The sequence below is a fragment of the Gobius niger genome (genome assembly GCF_951799975.1).
Source record: "Gobius niger genome assembly, chromosome: 21".
Taxonomy (NCBI): domain Eukaryota; kingdom Metazoa; phylum Chordata; class Actinopteri; order Gobiiformes; family Gobiidae; genus Gobius; species Gobius niger.
The window spans coordinates 17,562,222-17,579,991 of NC_136872.1; the positions used below are offsets into that span (position 1 = coordinate 17,562,222).

The 17,770-nt window shown below is 40.8% G+C and overlaps 2 protein-coding genes and 1 long non-coding RNA gene across 4 annotated transcripts in view; 2 read left to right on the plus strand and 1 right to left on the minus strand.

Annotated features, from left to right (window-relative positions):
* Nucleotides 1–650: 650 nt before the first annotated feature.
* On the plus strand, nt 651–14,462 carry LOC306980630 (protein translocase subunit SecA-like; the record flags this gene model as incomplete). Its single annotated transcript, XM_079580056.1, has 3 exons — nt 651–707; nt 10,010–13,201; nt 14,453–14,462. The coding sequence occupies exons 2-3, from the start codon at nt 10,032–10,034 to the stop codon at nt 14,460–14,462; spliced, it is 3,180 nt and encodes a 1,059-aa protein (XP_079436182.1). The 5' UTR covers nt 651–707; nt 10,010–10,031.
* Nucleotides 7,047–14,944, plus strand: LOC306980569. Its single transcript, XR_013794030.1, has 2 exons — nt 7,047–7,187; nt 14,796–14,944. It is a non-coding gene; the product is annotated as an uncharacterized lncRNA (long non-coding RNA).
* ndrg2 (NDRG family member 2) overlaps nt 7,196–17,770 on the minus strand; it is a 100,497-nt gene continuing 89,922 nt past the window's right edge. The window contains exon 16 of one of the 2 annotated variants that reach the window (XM_079579959.1): nt 7,196–7,432. In XM_079579959.1, coding sequence (XP_079436085.1) covers nt 7,269–7,432 — 164 coding nt within the window. In that variant the 3' untranslated portion in view covers nt 7,196–7,268. Of the gene's footprint in view, nt 7,433–16,014; nt 17,353–17,770 lie in introns of those variants that run through there. The other variant, XM_079579958.1, reaches the window with a different exon arrangement.

Here is a 17,770-nt window from a genome sequence, read left to right on the forward strand (position 1 = left end):
GCGTGAACGGGACAGGCGCGTCATGCACGAAGACGCCACTGTGGAGACAAGCACATTGGGAAAAGTTTTTATGAGGACTGTGCATTACTCAGTTCATTTATTAAAGTTAATTACGTTTTTTGTGTGTGTGCGTGTAAATATTGCATACCTGTGTCTCAAGGTAAAAGGTTAACATGTTCAAATGTCTTCCTCCTTTTCTCGCTGAGGTGCCTTATCAAAACAAAAAGGGGTAATGGAATGACATACAAAAACAAAGCTTTTTCATTCATATTTATTTTCACTTTTTCTCTGTTGATTCCGAAAGCAACAGACATGGGGATCAACGGCACAACAAGCTGTTGATGCTGCAAAAACCCACAGATTCTTTCTGTAGGTGAGTCTGGAAAATCCCATTAGTCTTTTGTCAATATTTGTCTCAATAATAAACATGTCATGGTTGGATGAAAACAAAGAAACAAGCAAAAAGTGAAAGTATTTGCACAGTGCATTGTTCTATGTGGGATTTACCTTTTACATATTTGTGCAAACCACACGGTCACATGATTTATATGAAACTATGGGCATTGTCGTTGTGGCCCCATCTCATGATCATGAGGCGGCGCCAGCGATAACCAAAACATCTTATGGCATAAAAGAGCAAAGGTTCTTCTCATTCTTCATTTGACCTCTGCCAGATGCACTTCCACACCTCCACTCTGCAGCCACAGGTCAGTAACCCTCTTATTATATAAAATAATTAATAATTTGAAAAGAAAAAAAGAGGCCTAAATTACTATTTTTTTTATATATATAGCCAGAATATTGTTCCTTAAACAAAATCATGATTCTCCTTTTTTGTCTATATAATGCCAGTCAAGACGGTTTTAAAGTAAAACATTGAATTTGAGTCCTACAAACCTGCAGAGATCCACAGCAAATCCAGCATTCCATGTTGTTTTATGTTGTGTGTTCAAAGGCAGGTAGCACTCAGTTACATTTAGAGTTGTAGCAGAGTTGTGCAGTGTAGGTACGTTATACTTTTACTTGACTAATGTTATTCTGACGTATCAATACTTGAGTATCATGTGTGGAGAGAAGACAGTATATTGACCTATTCTTTTTTTTAATTTTTTTTTTAACTTAAGCCACACCATGTAACATTTTTACCCAATAATAATTATTTAGATGACTACTTCTACTTGAGAATGAATATGAAGTTATGTGACTATTACCATGTGTCAATATTTTGACTGTTCCACTCACCACTCACCTCTAGCTTGCAACCCTGTGTGAGTTACCTTTTCCCTATGTTAATTTTTGATTGTTTTCTTTCTTTCGTTCTTGCTTTGTTTCTTTGTTTCTCTCTCTCTCTCTCTCTCTCTCTCTCTCTCTCTCTCTCTCTCTCTCTCTCTCTCTCTCCAGCCCAGGAATGTACAGGAACTGGAGGCTTTTTTGCCAAATGGCCAGCTCTACCATCAGAGGACATAAAGAGGCTCATCCACAACTACTACAAACAAATCTAACCTGTCATTGATGATAAAGGCAGCAATACACAGCTTTAAAGGTCATTATGGTAATTTCTTTTGTCATTATGATTTAAAAAGAACAGACTCAGATGTTTGACCATAAATGGCTTCACACAACCACTAACTATGAGTGGAAAAACACTTTTGGTGTTATCTTTATGAAAAATTGCAAAAAAAATAAATAAATAAAAAATTCTGCCAATTTTTGAGCACAACTGTCTGTCTGTCTGTCTGTCTGTCTGTCTGTCTGTCTGTCTAGGGTAAACTTGATTATAATCTCTGGCCGGCCTATCCTCATCAAACAGAAACAAAAAGCATAGAAGATTAAATCTCCGGCAGGCCGCTCAATTGTTTGCAAATTTGCTTTTGGCTTAACAGTGACATTTCATGTTTTACTGGAAATCGTAAAAACATATTTGTTACGTATATGTATAATAACTATTTAACTTTATTTTATGACCTTACAAAACATGTTGGTATTCTGTGTGCAGTGAGGCCCAAAAATAGTCCAAAAATAATACTTGCCAGCCTTTAACAAGCCATGTTTTTGTAGTGGAGGCCATATGAGCACTGAAATGATCTGATGTTGAACTTTTGGTTTCAGGTTGTAGCCACAAAGCCGAACTGAGAACCTCTGATCTTTTTGTTTTTGTGAACGTTTTAACATATTCTCACTTGTTTGTACATAACTAAAGATTTATGAACAGTAGGAATATGAGGTTTATAGAGAATGAGTGTTTATGTACATAAAGATTTCCTTTATAAGTTATATTTAATACAATAATTAGTATTGTCTTTTTGTAGGCACAAGATGACAGCTTCCAAAGTGTCTGACAGAGATCCATTATCCAGCTCCTAGAAAGAGTCCAAATGGGGGTACGTCTATCTTCTCACTACACAGACGAGATCCTGACCAAGCTCCAAGGACTAGTCTCAAATGTTTCCTGGAGTCCAGCCAAGGTTATTGAGCTGTTTGAGGCTCTGCTGAAGCGGTTTGACTCTAAAACATTAAAAGACAGAGTTGACCTAAAGATTCTGAAAATGTTGCACTGTATTGAGATCAACTATATCACTCCCAGCTGGAAGTCTGAACAGACAAAGACATTAGTGGAGCTGTTAGAAGATACAACTAAAACAGACGACCAACTGGAACAGATTTTAGGTGCTGATCCTGAGAAGACACTTGATGAAATAATTGAGGAAATTGAGCGAAAGCAAGTGGACAAAAAGCTTCTTGATGACGTAAAAGAAATAGTATCTGAAACTTCCCTAAACTCACAGGTCAATGAAACTAGTTTCAGTAAAAACAAACAGCTAAAGGAAATCCTTCAGAAGCTGGTCGCAGCAGTGAAGAAGACACAGAAAATAACTCCCAGACTGACTCAGATGGTGAGCTGGAGCCTCATGGCTCTGTCGGCAAAAGGACGGCTGATTCAGGTCAGCACTGGTGAGGGCAAGACCTGCATTGTGGCCATGTACGCTGCTTACAGAGCTCTGCAGGGGCACAAAGTGGACATCATGTCCAGTTCTCCGGTTTTGGCCATTCGAGACTATAAAGAGTGGCATAGCTTCTACAAAGAACTAAAAATAAGTGTGAGCTGCAACATCAGCAAAAGTAGTGCAGATCTAAAAGAATGTTATGAATGTCAGGTGGTTTATGGAACTGCACAGGAGTTTGCTGCAGACTGGTTGAGGCACCACTTTGGCAAAGAGGACATTCGCGCTGACAGGCCTTTCCAATGTGCCATTGTGGATGAAGTGGACTCTCTAATGCTGGATAAGGGGGACCACACTGTTTATTTGAGCTCTGACATGCCTGCATTGTCGCACTTGAACTCACTCCTCGCTCACATATGGGACACTGCTAACCAGTACACTAGGGAAGGTCCAATCACACTTGGACCTAAAGTCCTGTTTCATCAGGTTATACATGAAAGTCTGTCTCTCACAGAAGATGATCTAATCACTGTCCTGAGAAAGGCAGAGAACACAGGTCTCATAGAAAAGGGTTCTTCTAATGCTCTCAAGAAAGACCCAAGTCTTTTTTCTCAAATAACTGCAAGCATTACCCCTGAGAAACTGGCAACCTTCTTCAAAGCCATAGAAGGTGAATATACGACCTGTCATTTTGTTCTTTACAAACAAGATAATGGCTCAATCAGAAAAGTTGGTCAATTTCCATTAGATAGTGATTCACAAACTCAAATATCCCTGTTGTTACACAGCAGAGGCGTCTGTCAGTACATTTACCACGACCAAGAGAGTCTGATCAAAGCAGCCAAGTCAGAAATCACAAGCACTCTGCATTTTACACCATGTGATGTGAAACACGGTACAAATAACTGCTATGTACCAGGTTATCTCCGAGATATGGTTGAGTCCAGAATAGAGCATTGGATAAAAAATGCTTTCTATGCCCAAACCATAACAAAGGACCATCAATATGTTGTAGAGAGCCATGGAGTGGTGCCTGTCGACTTCTGTGGCACTGGTGTATTAGAAAACTCCTCGGAGTGGACAGATGGTCTGCACCAGTTTCTACAAATGAAACATCAAAATAAGCTCAGTGACATGTCAGCAGTCACCAACTTCATGTCCAATGTGGGCCTGCTGCACATGTACAGAGACCAGATCTTTGGAGTGACTGGGACTCTAGGCCAAACAGCAGAGACTGAGACCCTACAGCAGATTTACAACGGCATCACCGCTTGTTACATTCCCACCTTCAAACGCAGGAAGCTTTTTGAGGCAGAAGGAGCAATTGTCAACAATGAAGAACAATGGCTGGAGAGAATCTGCCAAGTCATAAGAGCTCAGGTCAACCCCACCGCTTACAGGTCTGAGAGAGCTGTGCTGGTCATCTGTGAAACCATCGGCCGCGCCAAGGCCATAGACAAGGCCCTGGGTCCCTCTGTCCAGAACAAAAGACTGTACATAAGCAACAACGAGGACAACAGAGCCATCACTGACAATGAAATCAAAGCAGGACAAGTGATCATTGCCACTAACTTAGCTGGAAGAGGGATGGACCTTCGGGTTTCTGCCCCAGTGAGGTCCGCCGGAGGGCTTTTTGTACTGCAGACTTTTCTGCCTGCAAACGCCAGAGTTGAGGCTCAAGCTTTTGGTCGAACTGGGAGACAAGGGAGTCCTGGGTCTGCTCAGCTGGTCATCTGTTCCTCTCATCTCCCCAAAACACTCAAACTACGGTTGAGGGTCCAGGGTCTCCCGTCGCAACTGGAAGACACGGTCAGTCCCATAAAAGTTCATAAAGATCTGTTTAAGATGCAGCTGCGGTTACATTGCAGTGGCCAGAGGGACAATGGCATGTCTGAGACATTGTCTCGAATTCTGATCAGTTCATCCGACACTGAAATAAAGCTGGCTAAAATAGTTAGAGAGGCAAATGTGGCAGGGGAACTGAAGGATTTTTTGGAGAGTGGAATTCCAAAGATGAAGATGAAGCAAGAGCTGTTCAGTCAGTATTTAGAATTTGTCAATGATTTCTATCAAGAAAGCAATAATCAGCCTGCACAGTCCGATGTTTCTGCGCTGCACGAGTTCTGGTGCCTGTGGCTTCTCATGAACGTCAAAGATGACAAAGATCCAAGCGACACCCTAAAGACAAAATTGGCTTCAGATCTGGAGAGAGCCAGAGAGACTCTCAGACAGAGACGGTCTCCCCTGTCAAACCTGCACCACTACACTCTGTTTGGAAATGAGCTCCTGACCAACGGCCACTATGAAGCCAGTATCCAAATGTTCACAAAGGCCATAGAGGCGGACAGCTGCTGGGCAGCCATCGCATTTTACAACCGTGCCTTAGTACGTCTGATTCAGCAGAACAGCAACCAGGACCCAGGCTGCATAGACCAGGCTCTCAGAGACCTTCATCACGCACTGAGCTCTGTGGAGCTCTACTGCCACCAAAACGACGTAGTCTACAGATTCTCCAAACCACACCTGGGGGCCGTGCCACAGGCTGCTCCCAACCGGTTTGACCATCACCAAAATATGAGACGCAAGGTCTTTCTGCATTTTAGACAGAACATTGAAGAAGCCATAGTGAAGCTTTCCAGGGCCAAAAATATTGGTGGCCATGTCAAAGTTGAGACACACCTTGTGCATCATTTGGCCTCCTTTGATGATTACATTCCACTTTTACGTCATTCGACAGAGTCGGAGGGTCTTCTCCAATCCGCAGACCAGCTCAGGATTCAACAGTTCAATAATCATTCAGCTCTCGACATTTTCCTCGAATTTGAGTGTCTGAAGTCTTTAGGCCTGACCACAGTCTTTGTGTTAGACACTCGCTTTTTCCTTCCTGGCTTTTACTCAAGAATAGGAAGGACTCTATTAAAGTAAAGGCTAGGTGGGCGTCAAATTCACAAAACAAATATTAGTTTCTACGTCTATGCAATCCAGATCACGTCTACATCAACTGTATATATTTTGTGTATTTACTGCTTTTCTTTATTTGCCTTTTTACAATAAGGAAGCAATATTTTAACTCTTCTCCAAGGCTCATTGTTGTCGGGAGCACCTCAGGCAGATTCATTAGCTCCACCAAGTGAACATTTGTTTTGTTTGCATTGCAATAAATTTACATATTTTCAGTGCAATTTCTGTATGTACAATATATGTATATACCTGTAATTTCTTTTCTTTTCATTATTAGCATTTTTTTTTAAGGGAAAATTGAATGATGTTCATCATTTGTGTAATATTATAAGACATTTAAAATGCGCAAAACTCTATGTGTTATGCCAGATCTAAACAGTGAAGACAAAGACCAAAGTTGTGTTTTCCATAAGCCTTTATTCATATTATAGTTGCTTTTTTGGATGGTCATTGTGTTACACAGAAAAATTAGCCACACAAGTAAATCAGATTTTATTCTCATTTCGTTTCATGTTTTTATTATTATTTATTTATATTATTCTCCCTTATTAGAGCTAATGCTAAAAAAGTTACACAAGAACTAGCACACAGTTAACTAACTTTGTGAACACATCAGGACAGTAAACATACACTTTTACAGAAAGGAGAAAAATCAAACATGGTGAGCGGAGAATTAACATGATACAAGTAAAAATCTGAAGACGAACGAAAGAAAAAATGGACACAGTTCACAACCGCACTGTCTCGCTCAACACACAATCAGGATGTACCTATAACGTTCTCTACAAAATGTCACTCTTTAGGCTCCTTTCTGTCGTTTTATTCGGCATTAATTCCCAAAATGCAACGTCAGGACTTACAATGTGATGGTACGCAGTGGTTTTATGATATAACCAGTAGCACCATATTAAGTATTGGCTGGTCTTGCAGTGCACCATAAAGTCTACAAGAGTAAGTTGCTACTCAAAGTTTCCATCTGTGGTGCCCCTTTATAAGCAGTTGAGGATGTTGATGAGATGACTTTATGTTTCTATATTTGAATCACTGGCACCCCCGTCTGTTCACTTGAGGCATAGCTCTTTACAAATGTCTTCAATCAATGGGCTGAAATTAATTCCAACATCACAAGTCTAGTTCAGACCAGTTTTTGTTGTTATGAAGTCAATCAAGGTGAACAAAATACCTTATTCTGGGCTTATCCAATAGCAATCAGTTCATTTGAATAACAAGCTATATCTGAACACTGGTCAACTAAAGCAGCCATAGTATTTAATGGAAAAAATAGTGTGCTTCTTCATCTTTCCCTTCTCACCCACTCACTCTCGCTCTCAGCTAAAAACCATGTGCTTAATCAAATCATGGTCTTCAACAGGACACCTCCATGGTCTGGGAGGGGCTGGGGGGCATCTGTCCACCCTGTGAGCCCTGGGAGAGCGTGCGGGAGTGAGAGCACCTCCCTTCCATGGAGTAGGAGGACGACATGGAGGTGGTGCGTGAACGGGACAGGCGCGTCATGCACGAAGACGCCACTGTGGAGACAAGCACATTGGGAAAAGTGTTTATGAGGACTGTGCGTTACTCAGTTCATTTATTAAAGTTAATTACGTGTTTTGTGTGTGTGCGTGTAAATATTGCATACCTGTGTCTCCAGGTAAAAGGTTAACATGTTCAAATGTCTTACTCCTTTTCTCGCTGAGGTGCCTTATCAAAACAAAAAGTGGTAATGGAATGACATACAAAAACAAAGCTTTTTAATTCATATTTATTTTCACATTTTCTCTGTTGATTCCGAAAGCAACAGAGAGGGAGATCAACGGCACAAAAAGCTGTTGATGCTGCAAAAACCCACAGATTCTTTCTGTAGGTGAGTCTGAAAAATTCCATGAGTCTCTTCTCAATATTTGTCTCAATAATAAACATGTCATGGTTGGATGAAAACAAAGAAACAAGCCAAAAGTGAAAGTATTTGCACAGTGCATTGTTTTTATTTACATATTTGTGCAAACCACACGGTCACATGATTTATATGAAACTATGGGCATTATCGTAGGCAGCTCTGTATGTGGCACCATCTCATGATGATGAGGCGGCGCCAGCGATAACCAAAACATCTTATGGCATAAAAAGCAAAGGTTCTTCTCATTCTTCATTTGACCTCTGCCAGATGCACATCCACACCTCCACTCTGCAGCCACAGGTCAGTAACCGTCTTATTATATAAAAGAATAAGCAGTTATATGTTATCAATTTCTAATTAAAGAATTGCATCAAAAAATAAATTATTATTATTAAAGTACTTTCTGCAGTAAGAGTTGTACCACAGGAGCCTACTTAATACTTTTACTTAACTCATGTTATTTGGAAGTATCATGAGAGTTCAGTATTTTCACCTATACTTTTGTTTTTGTTTTACTTGAGCCACACCGCGTAGCATTTCACCCAATAAATAGAATCAATACCAGCATTTATTTTTATTACACACATTTTTATTGTTGAAAAATAGATTAAAATATTAACAAATTATGTGTTAACTGTGGCCGGCTCACCTTTACTAAGAACTGACGGTAACTTTGCTGGGAATCGGGTACGTCTCCAGCTCGTCGCCATGGAGATGTTGACTAAAGGCAATATTGAAGTCTGATCAGAATGGAAAAGAGATGTGAAAAGAGATGTGCCTTGGTGTAAATCTTAAGTACCATGGAGTATTTACTTGATAGTATATTACATTTATGACATTTTTGTATGATCATAAATGATTTCTGTTGATGCACAAGCATAAACTCATGCATCAGTTTCTTGCATGAGTTTATGCTGGAAGTTTATGTGATGTTACTATAAATGAGAGATAAGGGGTAGGTTTTGTATAAGTTTTTGAGCTTCTGTCTACGCCTTTTGAGCACAATAGTCTTGTTTTGTTTTCTTTCTACTGTAAAAATGTTTTGAAACACTTTTCAGCTCAAATAAATTAATCAAATCAATGAACCAAACATGTCCACAAGCAAATCCATTCTTTGATTATCCACAGCAAAAATAGCATTTTCTGTGTCTAGCTGGTCATTAGGAGCATGTTTTGTATTGCTGGTAACAGTTCAATCCGAAATGTTACGCAGTGTGCCTTTAAGTAATTATTCAGATGAGCGCTTCTACTTGAGTAATATTATATATTAATACAACTATTACCTTGCGTTAATATTTTGACTCTTCCACTCACCTCTAGCTTGCAGATTGTGAGTTAAATGTGGACGAACTATTCAAATATTCACTCTGTGATTTACCCTTTCCCCGTTCTTTCTTTCTTTCTTTCTTTCTTTCTTTCTTTCTTTCTTTCTTTCTTTCTTTCTTTCTTTCTTTCTTTCTTTCTTTCTTTCTTTCTTTCTTTCTTTCTTTCTTTCTTTCTTTCTTTCTTTCTTTCTTTCTTTCTTCTTATTTACAGGAACTGGAGGCTTTTGCCAAAAAAAATGGCCAGCTTTAGCATCAGAGGAAATAAAGAGTATTGAGAACTGGGGTATGTAAACTTTTGATTAAGGTCACTTTCTTTTGTAAAAGAGTAAACTGTTGTTGGACAACTAACAGTCTGTCTGTCTGTCTGTCTGTCTGTCTGTCTGTCTGTCTGTCTGTCTGTCTGTCTGTCTGTCTGTCTGTCTGTCTGTCTGTCTGTCTGTCTGTCTGTCTGTCTGTCTCTTTTTCAAAGTGTTCAAAGTGAAAGAGTTTTCTGTGGACAAGGATAAACTTGATCTGGTGTTTGTACTGGTATTTGATTATGATCTCTACCAGGCCTATCCTTGTCAGACAGAAACAGAAACAAAAAGCATAGCATATTAATGCTCTGCCGTTTGTTACGTATATGTATAAGTACTCAACCTTGTTTTATGACCTTACAAATCATGTTGATATTCTGTGTGCAGTGAGCCCCAAAAATAGTCCAAAATAATACTTTTAACAAGGCCATATGAGCACTGAAATGATCTGATGTTGAAACTGGTCCATTCAGGTTATCTAGACTTTTCAAAGAGGTTAAAGCCACAAAGCAGAACTGAGAACCCCTGATCCTTTTGTGAACAATTTACATCATTCATTACAATATTAATGTCTTGCACTTTTTGTAGGCACAAGATCACAGCCTTCAAGATGTCTGTTGGAGAGCCATTACACCAGCTCTTAGAAAGAGTCCAAATGCCTCTATCTTCTGACCACACAGACGGGATCCTGACCAGGCTCCAAGGACTAGTCTCAAATGTTTCCTGGAGTCCAGCCGAGGTAATTGAGCTGTTTGAAGCTCTGCTGAAGCGGTTTGACTCTAAAATGACAAAAGACAGATCTGACTGTCTCTGCATGGAGCTGTGGATTCTGAAAATGTTGCACTGTATTGAGATCAATTATATCACTCCCAGCTGGAAGTCTGGAAAGACATTAGTGGAGCTGTTGGGAGATACAACTAAAACAGACGACCAACTGGAACAGATTTTAGGTGCTGATCCTGAGAAGACACTTGATGAAATAATTGAGGAAATTAGGCAACAAAAGTTAGTGGACAAAAAGCTTCTTGATGAAATAAAAGAAATTGTATCTGAAACTTTCCTAAACTACCAGGTCAATAAAACTAGTTTCAGTGAAAACAAACAGCTAAAGGAAATCCTTCAGAGGGTGATCGCTGCAGTGAAGAAGACACAGAATTTAACTCCCAGACTGACTCAGATGGTGAGCTGGAGCCTCATGGCTCTGTCGGCAAAAGGACGGCTGATTCAGGTCAGCACTGGTGAGGGCAAGACCTGCATTGTGGCCATGTACGCTGCTTATAGAGCTCTGCAGGGGCACAAAGTGGACATCATGTCCAGTTCCCCGGTTTTAGCCAAGCGAGACTTTAAAGAGTGGCAAAGCTTCTACAAAGAACTAAAAATAAGCGTGAGCTGTAACATCAGCAAAAGTAATGCAGATCTAAAAAAATGTTATGAATGTCAGGTGGTTTATGGAACTGCACATGATTTTGCTGCAGACTGGTTAAGGCATCACTTTGGCAGAAAGGACATCCACGCAGACAGGCCTTTCCAATGTGCCATTGTGGATGAAGTGGACTCTCTAATGCTGGATAAGGGGGGACACACTGTTTATTTGAGCTCTGACATGCCTGCATTGTTGCACTTGAACTCACTCCTCGCTCACATATGGGACACTGCTAACCAGTACACTAGGGAAGGTCCAATCACACTTGGACCTAAAGTCCTGTTTCATCAGGTTATACTTGAAAGTCTGTCTCTCACAGAAGATGATCTAATCACTGTCCTGAGAAAGGCAGAGAACACAGGTCTCATAGAAAAGGGTTCTTCTAATGCTCTCAAGAAAGACCCAAGTCTTTTCCCTCAAATAACTGCAAGCATTACCCCTGAGAAACTGGCAACCTTCTTCAAAGCCATAGAAGGTGAATATATGACCTGTCATTTTGTTTTGTACAAACAAGACAATGGCTCAATCAGAAAAGTTGGTCAATTTCCATTAGATAATGATTCACAAACTCAAATATCCCTGTTGTTACACAGCGGAGGCGTCTGTCAGTATATTTACCACGACCAAGAGAGTCTGATCAAAGCAGCCAAATCAGAAATCACAAGCACTCTGCATTTTACACCATGTGATGTGAGACACGGTACAAATAACTGCTATGTGCCAGGTTTTCTCCGAGATATGGTTGAGTCCAGAATAGAGCATTGGATAAAAAATGCTTTCTATGCCCAAACCATAACAAAGGACCATCAATATGTTGTAGAGAGCCATGGAGTGGTGCCTGTTGACTTCCGTGACACTGGTGTTTTAGAAAACTCCATGCAGTGGACAGATGGTCTGCACCAGTTTCTACAAATGAAACATCAAAATAAGCTCAGTGACATGTCAGCAGTCACCAACTTCATGTCCAATGTGGGCCTGCTGCACATGTACAGAGACCAGATCTATGGAGTCACTGGGACTCTAGGCCAAAGAGCAGAGACTGAGACCCTACAGCAGATTTACAAAGGCATCACCGCTTGTAACATTCCCACCTTCAAACGCAGGAAGCTTTTTGAGGTGGAAGGAGCAGTTGTCAACAATGAAGAACAATGGCTGCAGAGGATCTGCCAAGTCATAAGAGCTCAAGTCAACCCCACCGCTTACAGGTCTGAGAGAGCTGTGCTGGTCATCTGTGAAACCATCGGCCGCGCCAAGGCCATAGACAAGGCCCTGGGTCCCTCTGTCCAGAACAAAAGACTGTACATAAGCAACAACGAGGACAACAGAGCCATCACTGACAATGAAATCAAAGCAGGACAAGTGATCATTGCCACTAACTTGGCTGGAAGAGGGACGGACCTGCGGGTTTCTGCCCCAATGAGGTCCGCCGGAGGGCTTCATGTACTGCAGACGTTTCTGCCTGCAAACGCCAGAGTCGAGGCTCAAGCTTTTGGTCGAACTGGGAGACAAGGGAGTCCTGGGTCTGCTCAGCTCGTCATCTGTTCCTCTCATCTCAACAAACCACTCGAACTACTGGTGATGGCCCAGTGTCTCCTGTCTGTACTGGGAGACATGGTCAGTCCCATAAACGTTTATAAAGATCTGTTTAAGATGCAGCTGCGGTTACATTGCAGTGGCCAGAGGGACAATGTCATGTCTGAGACATTGTCTGGGATTCTGAGAAGTACGTCCGACACTGAAATAAAGCTGGCTAAAACTGTAAGAGATGAAAGTGTGGCAGAGGAACTGAAGGATTATTTGGAGAGTAGAATTCCAAAGATGAAGATGAAGCAAGAGCTGTTCAGTCAGTATTTGGTCTTTATCAATGTATTCTATCAAGAAAACAATAATCAGCCTGCACAGTCCGATGTTTCTGCGCTGCATGAGTTCTGGTGCCTGTGGCTTCTCATGAACATCAATGACAAAAGTTCAAGCGACACCCTAAAGACAAAATTGGCTTCAGATCTGGAGAAAGCCAGAGAGACTCTCAGACAGAGACAGTCTCCACTGTCAAACCTTCACCACTACACTCTGTTTGGAAATGAGCTCCTGACCAAAGGCCAGTGTGAAGCCAGTATACAAATGTTCACAAAGGCCATAGAGGCGGACCGCTGCTGGGCAGCCATCGCATTTTACAACCGTGCCTTAGTACGTCTGATTCAGCAGAACAGCAACCAGGACCCAGACTGCATAGACCAGGCTCTTAGAGACCTTCATCACGCACTGAGCTCTGTGGAGCTCTACTGCCACCAAAACGACGTAGTCTACAGATTCTCCAAATCACACCGGGGGGCCGTGCCACAGGCCGCTCTCACCCGGTTTGACCATCACCAAAACATGAGATGCAAAGTCTTTCTGCATTTTAGACAGAACATTGAAGAAGCCATAGTGAAGCTTACCAGGGCCAAAAATATCGGTGGCCATGTCAAAGTTGAGACACACCTTGTGCATTTTATGGCCCACGTTGTCGATTACATTCCACTTTTAATTCTTTCGACAGAGTCGGTAGGTCTTCTCCGATCCGCAGACCAGCTCAGAATTCAGCAGTTCCGCAATCATCCAGCTCTCGACATTATTATCGAATTTGAGTGTCTGAAGTCTTTAGGCCTGACCACAGTGTTTGTGTTAGACACTCGCTTTTCCCTTCCTGGCTTTTTCACAAAAATAGGAAGGAGTCTATTACATTAAATCAATTTAACAAATTTTGGCTTCTACGTCTATGCAATCCAAGTCACATCTACATCAATATAGTGTATATTCTGTGTATTTATTTACTGCATTTCTTTGTTTGCCTATTTGCAACGAGGAGGCAATATTTTAAATCTTCTCCAAGGCTCATTGTTGATGGGAGCACCTCAGGCAGATTCATCACCAAATGTGTATGTATATACCTGTAATTTATTTTCTTTTATTTACATTGCTTTTTTTAAGGGAAAATGGAATCATGTTCATAATTTGTGTAATGTTATATGAAATTTCCAATGCTGAAAACTCTATGTGTTTGCCATATCTAAATAGTGAAGACAAAGACCAAAGCTGTGTTTTCCATAAGCTTTTATTCATATTATAGTTGCTTTTTTGGATGGTCATTGTGTTACACAGAAAAATTAGCCACACAAGTAAATCAGATTTTATTCTCATTACGTTTCATGTTTTTATTATTATTTATTTATATTATTCTCCCTTATTAGAGCTAATGCTAAAAAAGTTACACAAGAACTAGCACACAGTTAACTAACTTTGTGAACACATCAGGACAGTAAACATACACTTTTACAGAAAGGAGAAAAATCAAACATGGTGAGCGGAGAATTAACATGATACAAGTAAAAATCTGAAGACGAACGAAAGAAAAAATGGACACAGTTCACAACCGCACTGTCTCGCTCAACACACAACCAGGATGTACCTATAACGTTCTCTACAAAATGTCACTCTTTAGGCTCCTTTCTGTCGTTTTATTCGGCATTAATTCCCAAAATGCAACGTCAGGACTTACAATGTGATGGTACGCAGTGGTTTTATGATATAACCAGTAGCACCATATTAAGTATTGGCTGGTCTTGCAGTGCACCATAAAGTCTACAAGAGTAAGTTGCTACTCAAAGTTTCCATCTGTGGTGCCCCTTTATAAGCAGATGTTGATGAGATGACTTTATGTTTCTATATTTGAATCACTGGCACCCCCATCTGTTCACTTGAGGCATAGCTCTTTACAAATGTCTTCAATAAACGGGCTGAAACTAATTTTGCATTTCTATTCCAACTCGCAAGTCTAGTTCAGGCCACTTTTTGTTGTTATGAAGTCTATCAGGGTGCACCAAATACCTTATTCTGGGCTTATCCAATCAGTTCATTTGTATATCTGAACACTGGTCAATTAAAGCAGCCATAGTATTTAATGGAAAAAAGAAAATACTGCATTAAGATACAAGAATACGCATGCACTCCAGGGATATCGCCTCGGTCTCTTAAAACTTCAGTATCCGCAAGTCACAGGGCAGTGGTTAGCATTTACTTTAAAAAAAGGAATTCAATTTAGTGACCACATCAAAGGTGCACATTAAAGTCACAGTATTATTTATTGAAAGAAACTCCATTATAAAAGGTAGAATTTTGGCAGTTTTAGTCGCTTCATTGGTTTTGAGCAGATATTGGTAAGACATAACTATCTCAAAGTTTCGGCAGTGTAAAATGGGCTGGTTTATTAGTTTTGGTCTCTGAAAATTCATTTTAAAAAGAACCCTGGGCTTCCATCGCCATCACCACATTCATTTGTGCTTCTAACCAACAAGGGTGTCCATTAGCATTAGCAACAGCTTTGTAGCTCCAACGCCTTTTCATTTACCCTGTCTAAAAATCGGAACTGGGTTTGTTGGGAGGTATCTGTGCACTAGCGAAGAAGTTCAACCACAGTGATCCCAAATGGCCGAGGCTAACGCTGAGGCTAATATCCATGCTAGTTAGCGCTTATGCATGTAAATTAAAACCATACTGCGGAACAATCGAGGCTCCAGGACAAGATCAGCTAAACCTGTGCTCCCACTGCTCAGCAAGACATTGACAATGCCATTTTTGCAAAATAAAGCATTTGGAAGTGTGTTTAAACATCACGTTTGGCTACTAGAATATCAGAGTAAAGCAGTAACCATGGAAACGAGCCGGAGGTGTAAAGACACCATTTTGAAGAGGTATTTTTCACCAGTAAAAATGCTCTGCAGTATGGCTTCGAATTGACTCACGGTGCATAACTTCATAACATAATCAATTACATGATCATAACAACACTACCCAAGAAGTGACTTCCTGTTTCGATCCATCATGCCAAAATAAAAGCACACAGCTCGTCTCATTGATTAGCTTAGCAGGTACTAGCAACATTAAAAGAATATAATGAAATACACACATTTTAAGTGTTTTGTTTGTTAATAGTTAGGCAGAAATGAAGTTGAACTAATGAACTGCTGAACAATTGAATAAGATGGTGCTTTTATTTTGGTGCGCTGGATCAAAACAGGAAGTCACTTCTTGGGTGGCATTGTTTTGACATGGAGTTATGCACAGAGTCAATTGTATAGTAGGCTACATAAGCGTGGATATTGGGGCAAGCAGTGTGAGACCGCCAGCAGTTCCCGAAGCATTATTCAATGCTAAGCTAGCTCAAAGCGCGCCCCCGCCTTTCCGTATGCAAACTTGCCACCTGCAGCTTCTTGAAATCTCCAAGCAAAAGAACAAAAATAACACACACCTTCTTTCACACCCACACACAAAAACAAAAAGAAGAATTAAAAAAGAAAAGAAAGAGAAACATCCAGTCAATATTCACATGGGCATGCAACTTTCAGACAGTCTAGAAAGAAAGAAAAGCTAAACAAAAAAAGCGTCCTGCACGATCAACGCCACTTTTCTAAATTGTGATTGAAATTCCAAAATAAAAATGGATTCCTAAAAAATCCAGCGACAACAATTACCTTGGGTTGCCTGTTAATCACAATGTAGAAAACTGGCTCCTATTTAGACCACCTCCTCAGCATTGGGATAACGAAACAGACAGGGCTAATGGAAGACATAAACAACAAAGCTGCAAATTTACTACAAAATGGCAAGGGAGCAATAGGAACCTCCAACTCTAACCCTGACCACCTTGTGAAAACAAAATTCACAACCTGGCAACATCAAGGAGGAAGTAGTTGCTAAATAGTGGCTCTCATTGGCCAATCAGTAGCTTCGCCCCTCGTCTGAGACATTGAATTAGAAACTAAATGACAGTAAAACTAGCTTGTAAAGTAGACACACATTATTATTATTATAAGTATCTCTGCTATAATTGTTATCTGCTGCTTTAAAGTTATGGCGTAATAAAAGTTTTTCTACACATCATCGCATCATCTTCTTCATCATCAACAACAAGACAGTTTGGAGTGTTATCACTATTGGTTAATACAAGGGGCGTGGTCTCTATAGGTTACACCCCTTTTGTCTAAAATAAAGGGATCTATTGACTGATAGAAGCTGCAACAGAGGGAGTGAGGGAGGACAACACAATTCTCTGTCTTCATCCACTAACACAAGCCCTTTTTGAAAATGGACTACAAATATGTCAGATGGACTACAACGTGTCTGATATCCTGCACTCCCTCTCCCCGTCAGCCTGAACTCCTTTTTTGGGGGGAATGATGGTAGCTGTGTAGTGACAAAAAGGTCTTGATCCTGCATTTTATGGTTATGCTTCTTCATCTTTCCCTTCTCACCCACTCACTCTCGCTCTCAGCTTAAAAACCATGTGCTTAATCGAATCATGGTCTTCAACAGGACACCTCCATGGTCTGGGAGGGGCTGGGGGGCATCTGTCCGCCCTGTGAGCCCTGGGAGAGCGTGCGGGAGCGAGAGCGCGACCCGTCCATGGAGTAGGAGGACGACATGGAGGTGGTGCGCGAACGGGACAGGCGCGTCATGCACGAAGACGCCACTGTGGAGACAAGCACATTGGACAACTGTATGTCAGGACTGTACCTTTTTTTTGGTGTGTGTAAATATTGCATTAACGTGACCGGTTTCTCCAGGTAAAATGTTCAAATGTAGTATTGGTTAGATAACAGTAATGTTGATTTATTCACAAAACACATTATACATGAGCCCCACATTTAGGGTAGCATAATGACACATACATTCAACAGAGCAACTACATTAAAGCAGAACTAAGTAACTCATGCCCCTAGAGGCTATAAGCGCCACTGCAGGTGTCGTAGCAAGTTACGTTTTTTACTCATTAATTGTCCGTGAGAGTAAATACTTCGCTGACAGAAAAGACAAAGGGAGAGAGGGCTATTGTACATCCAATTACACAATGGAGATGTTTGTTTTCACCCAAACTTTGCTGTAAAAAC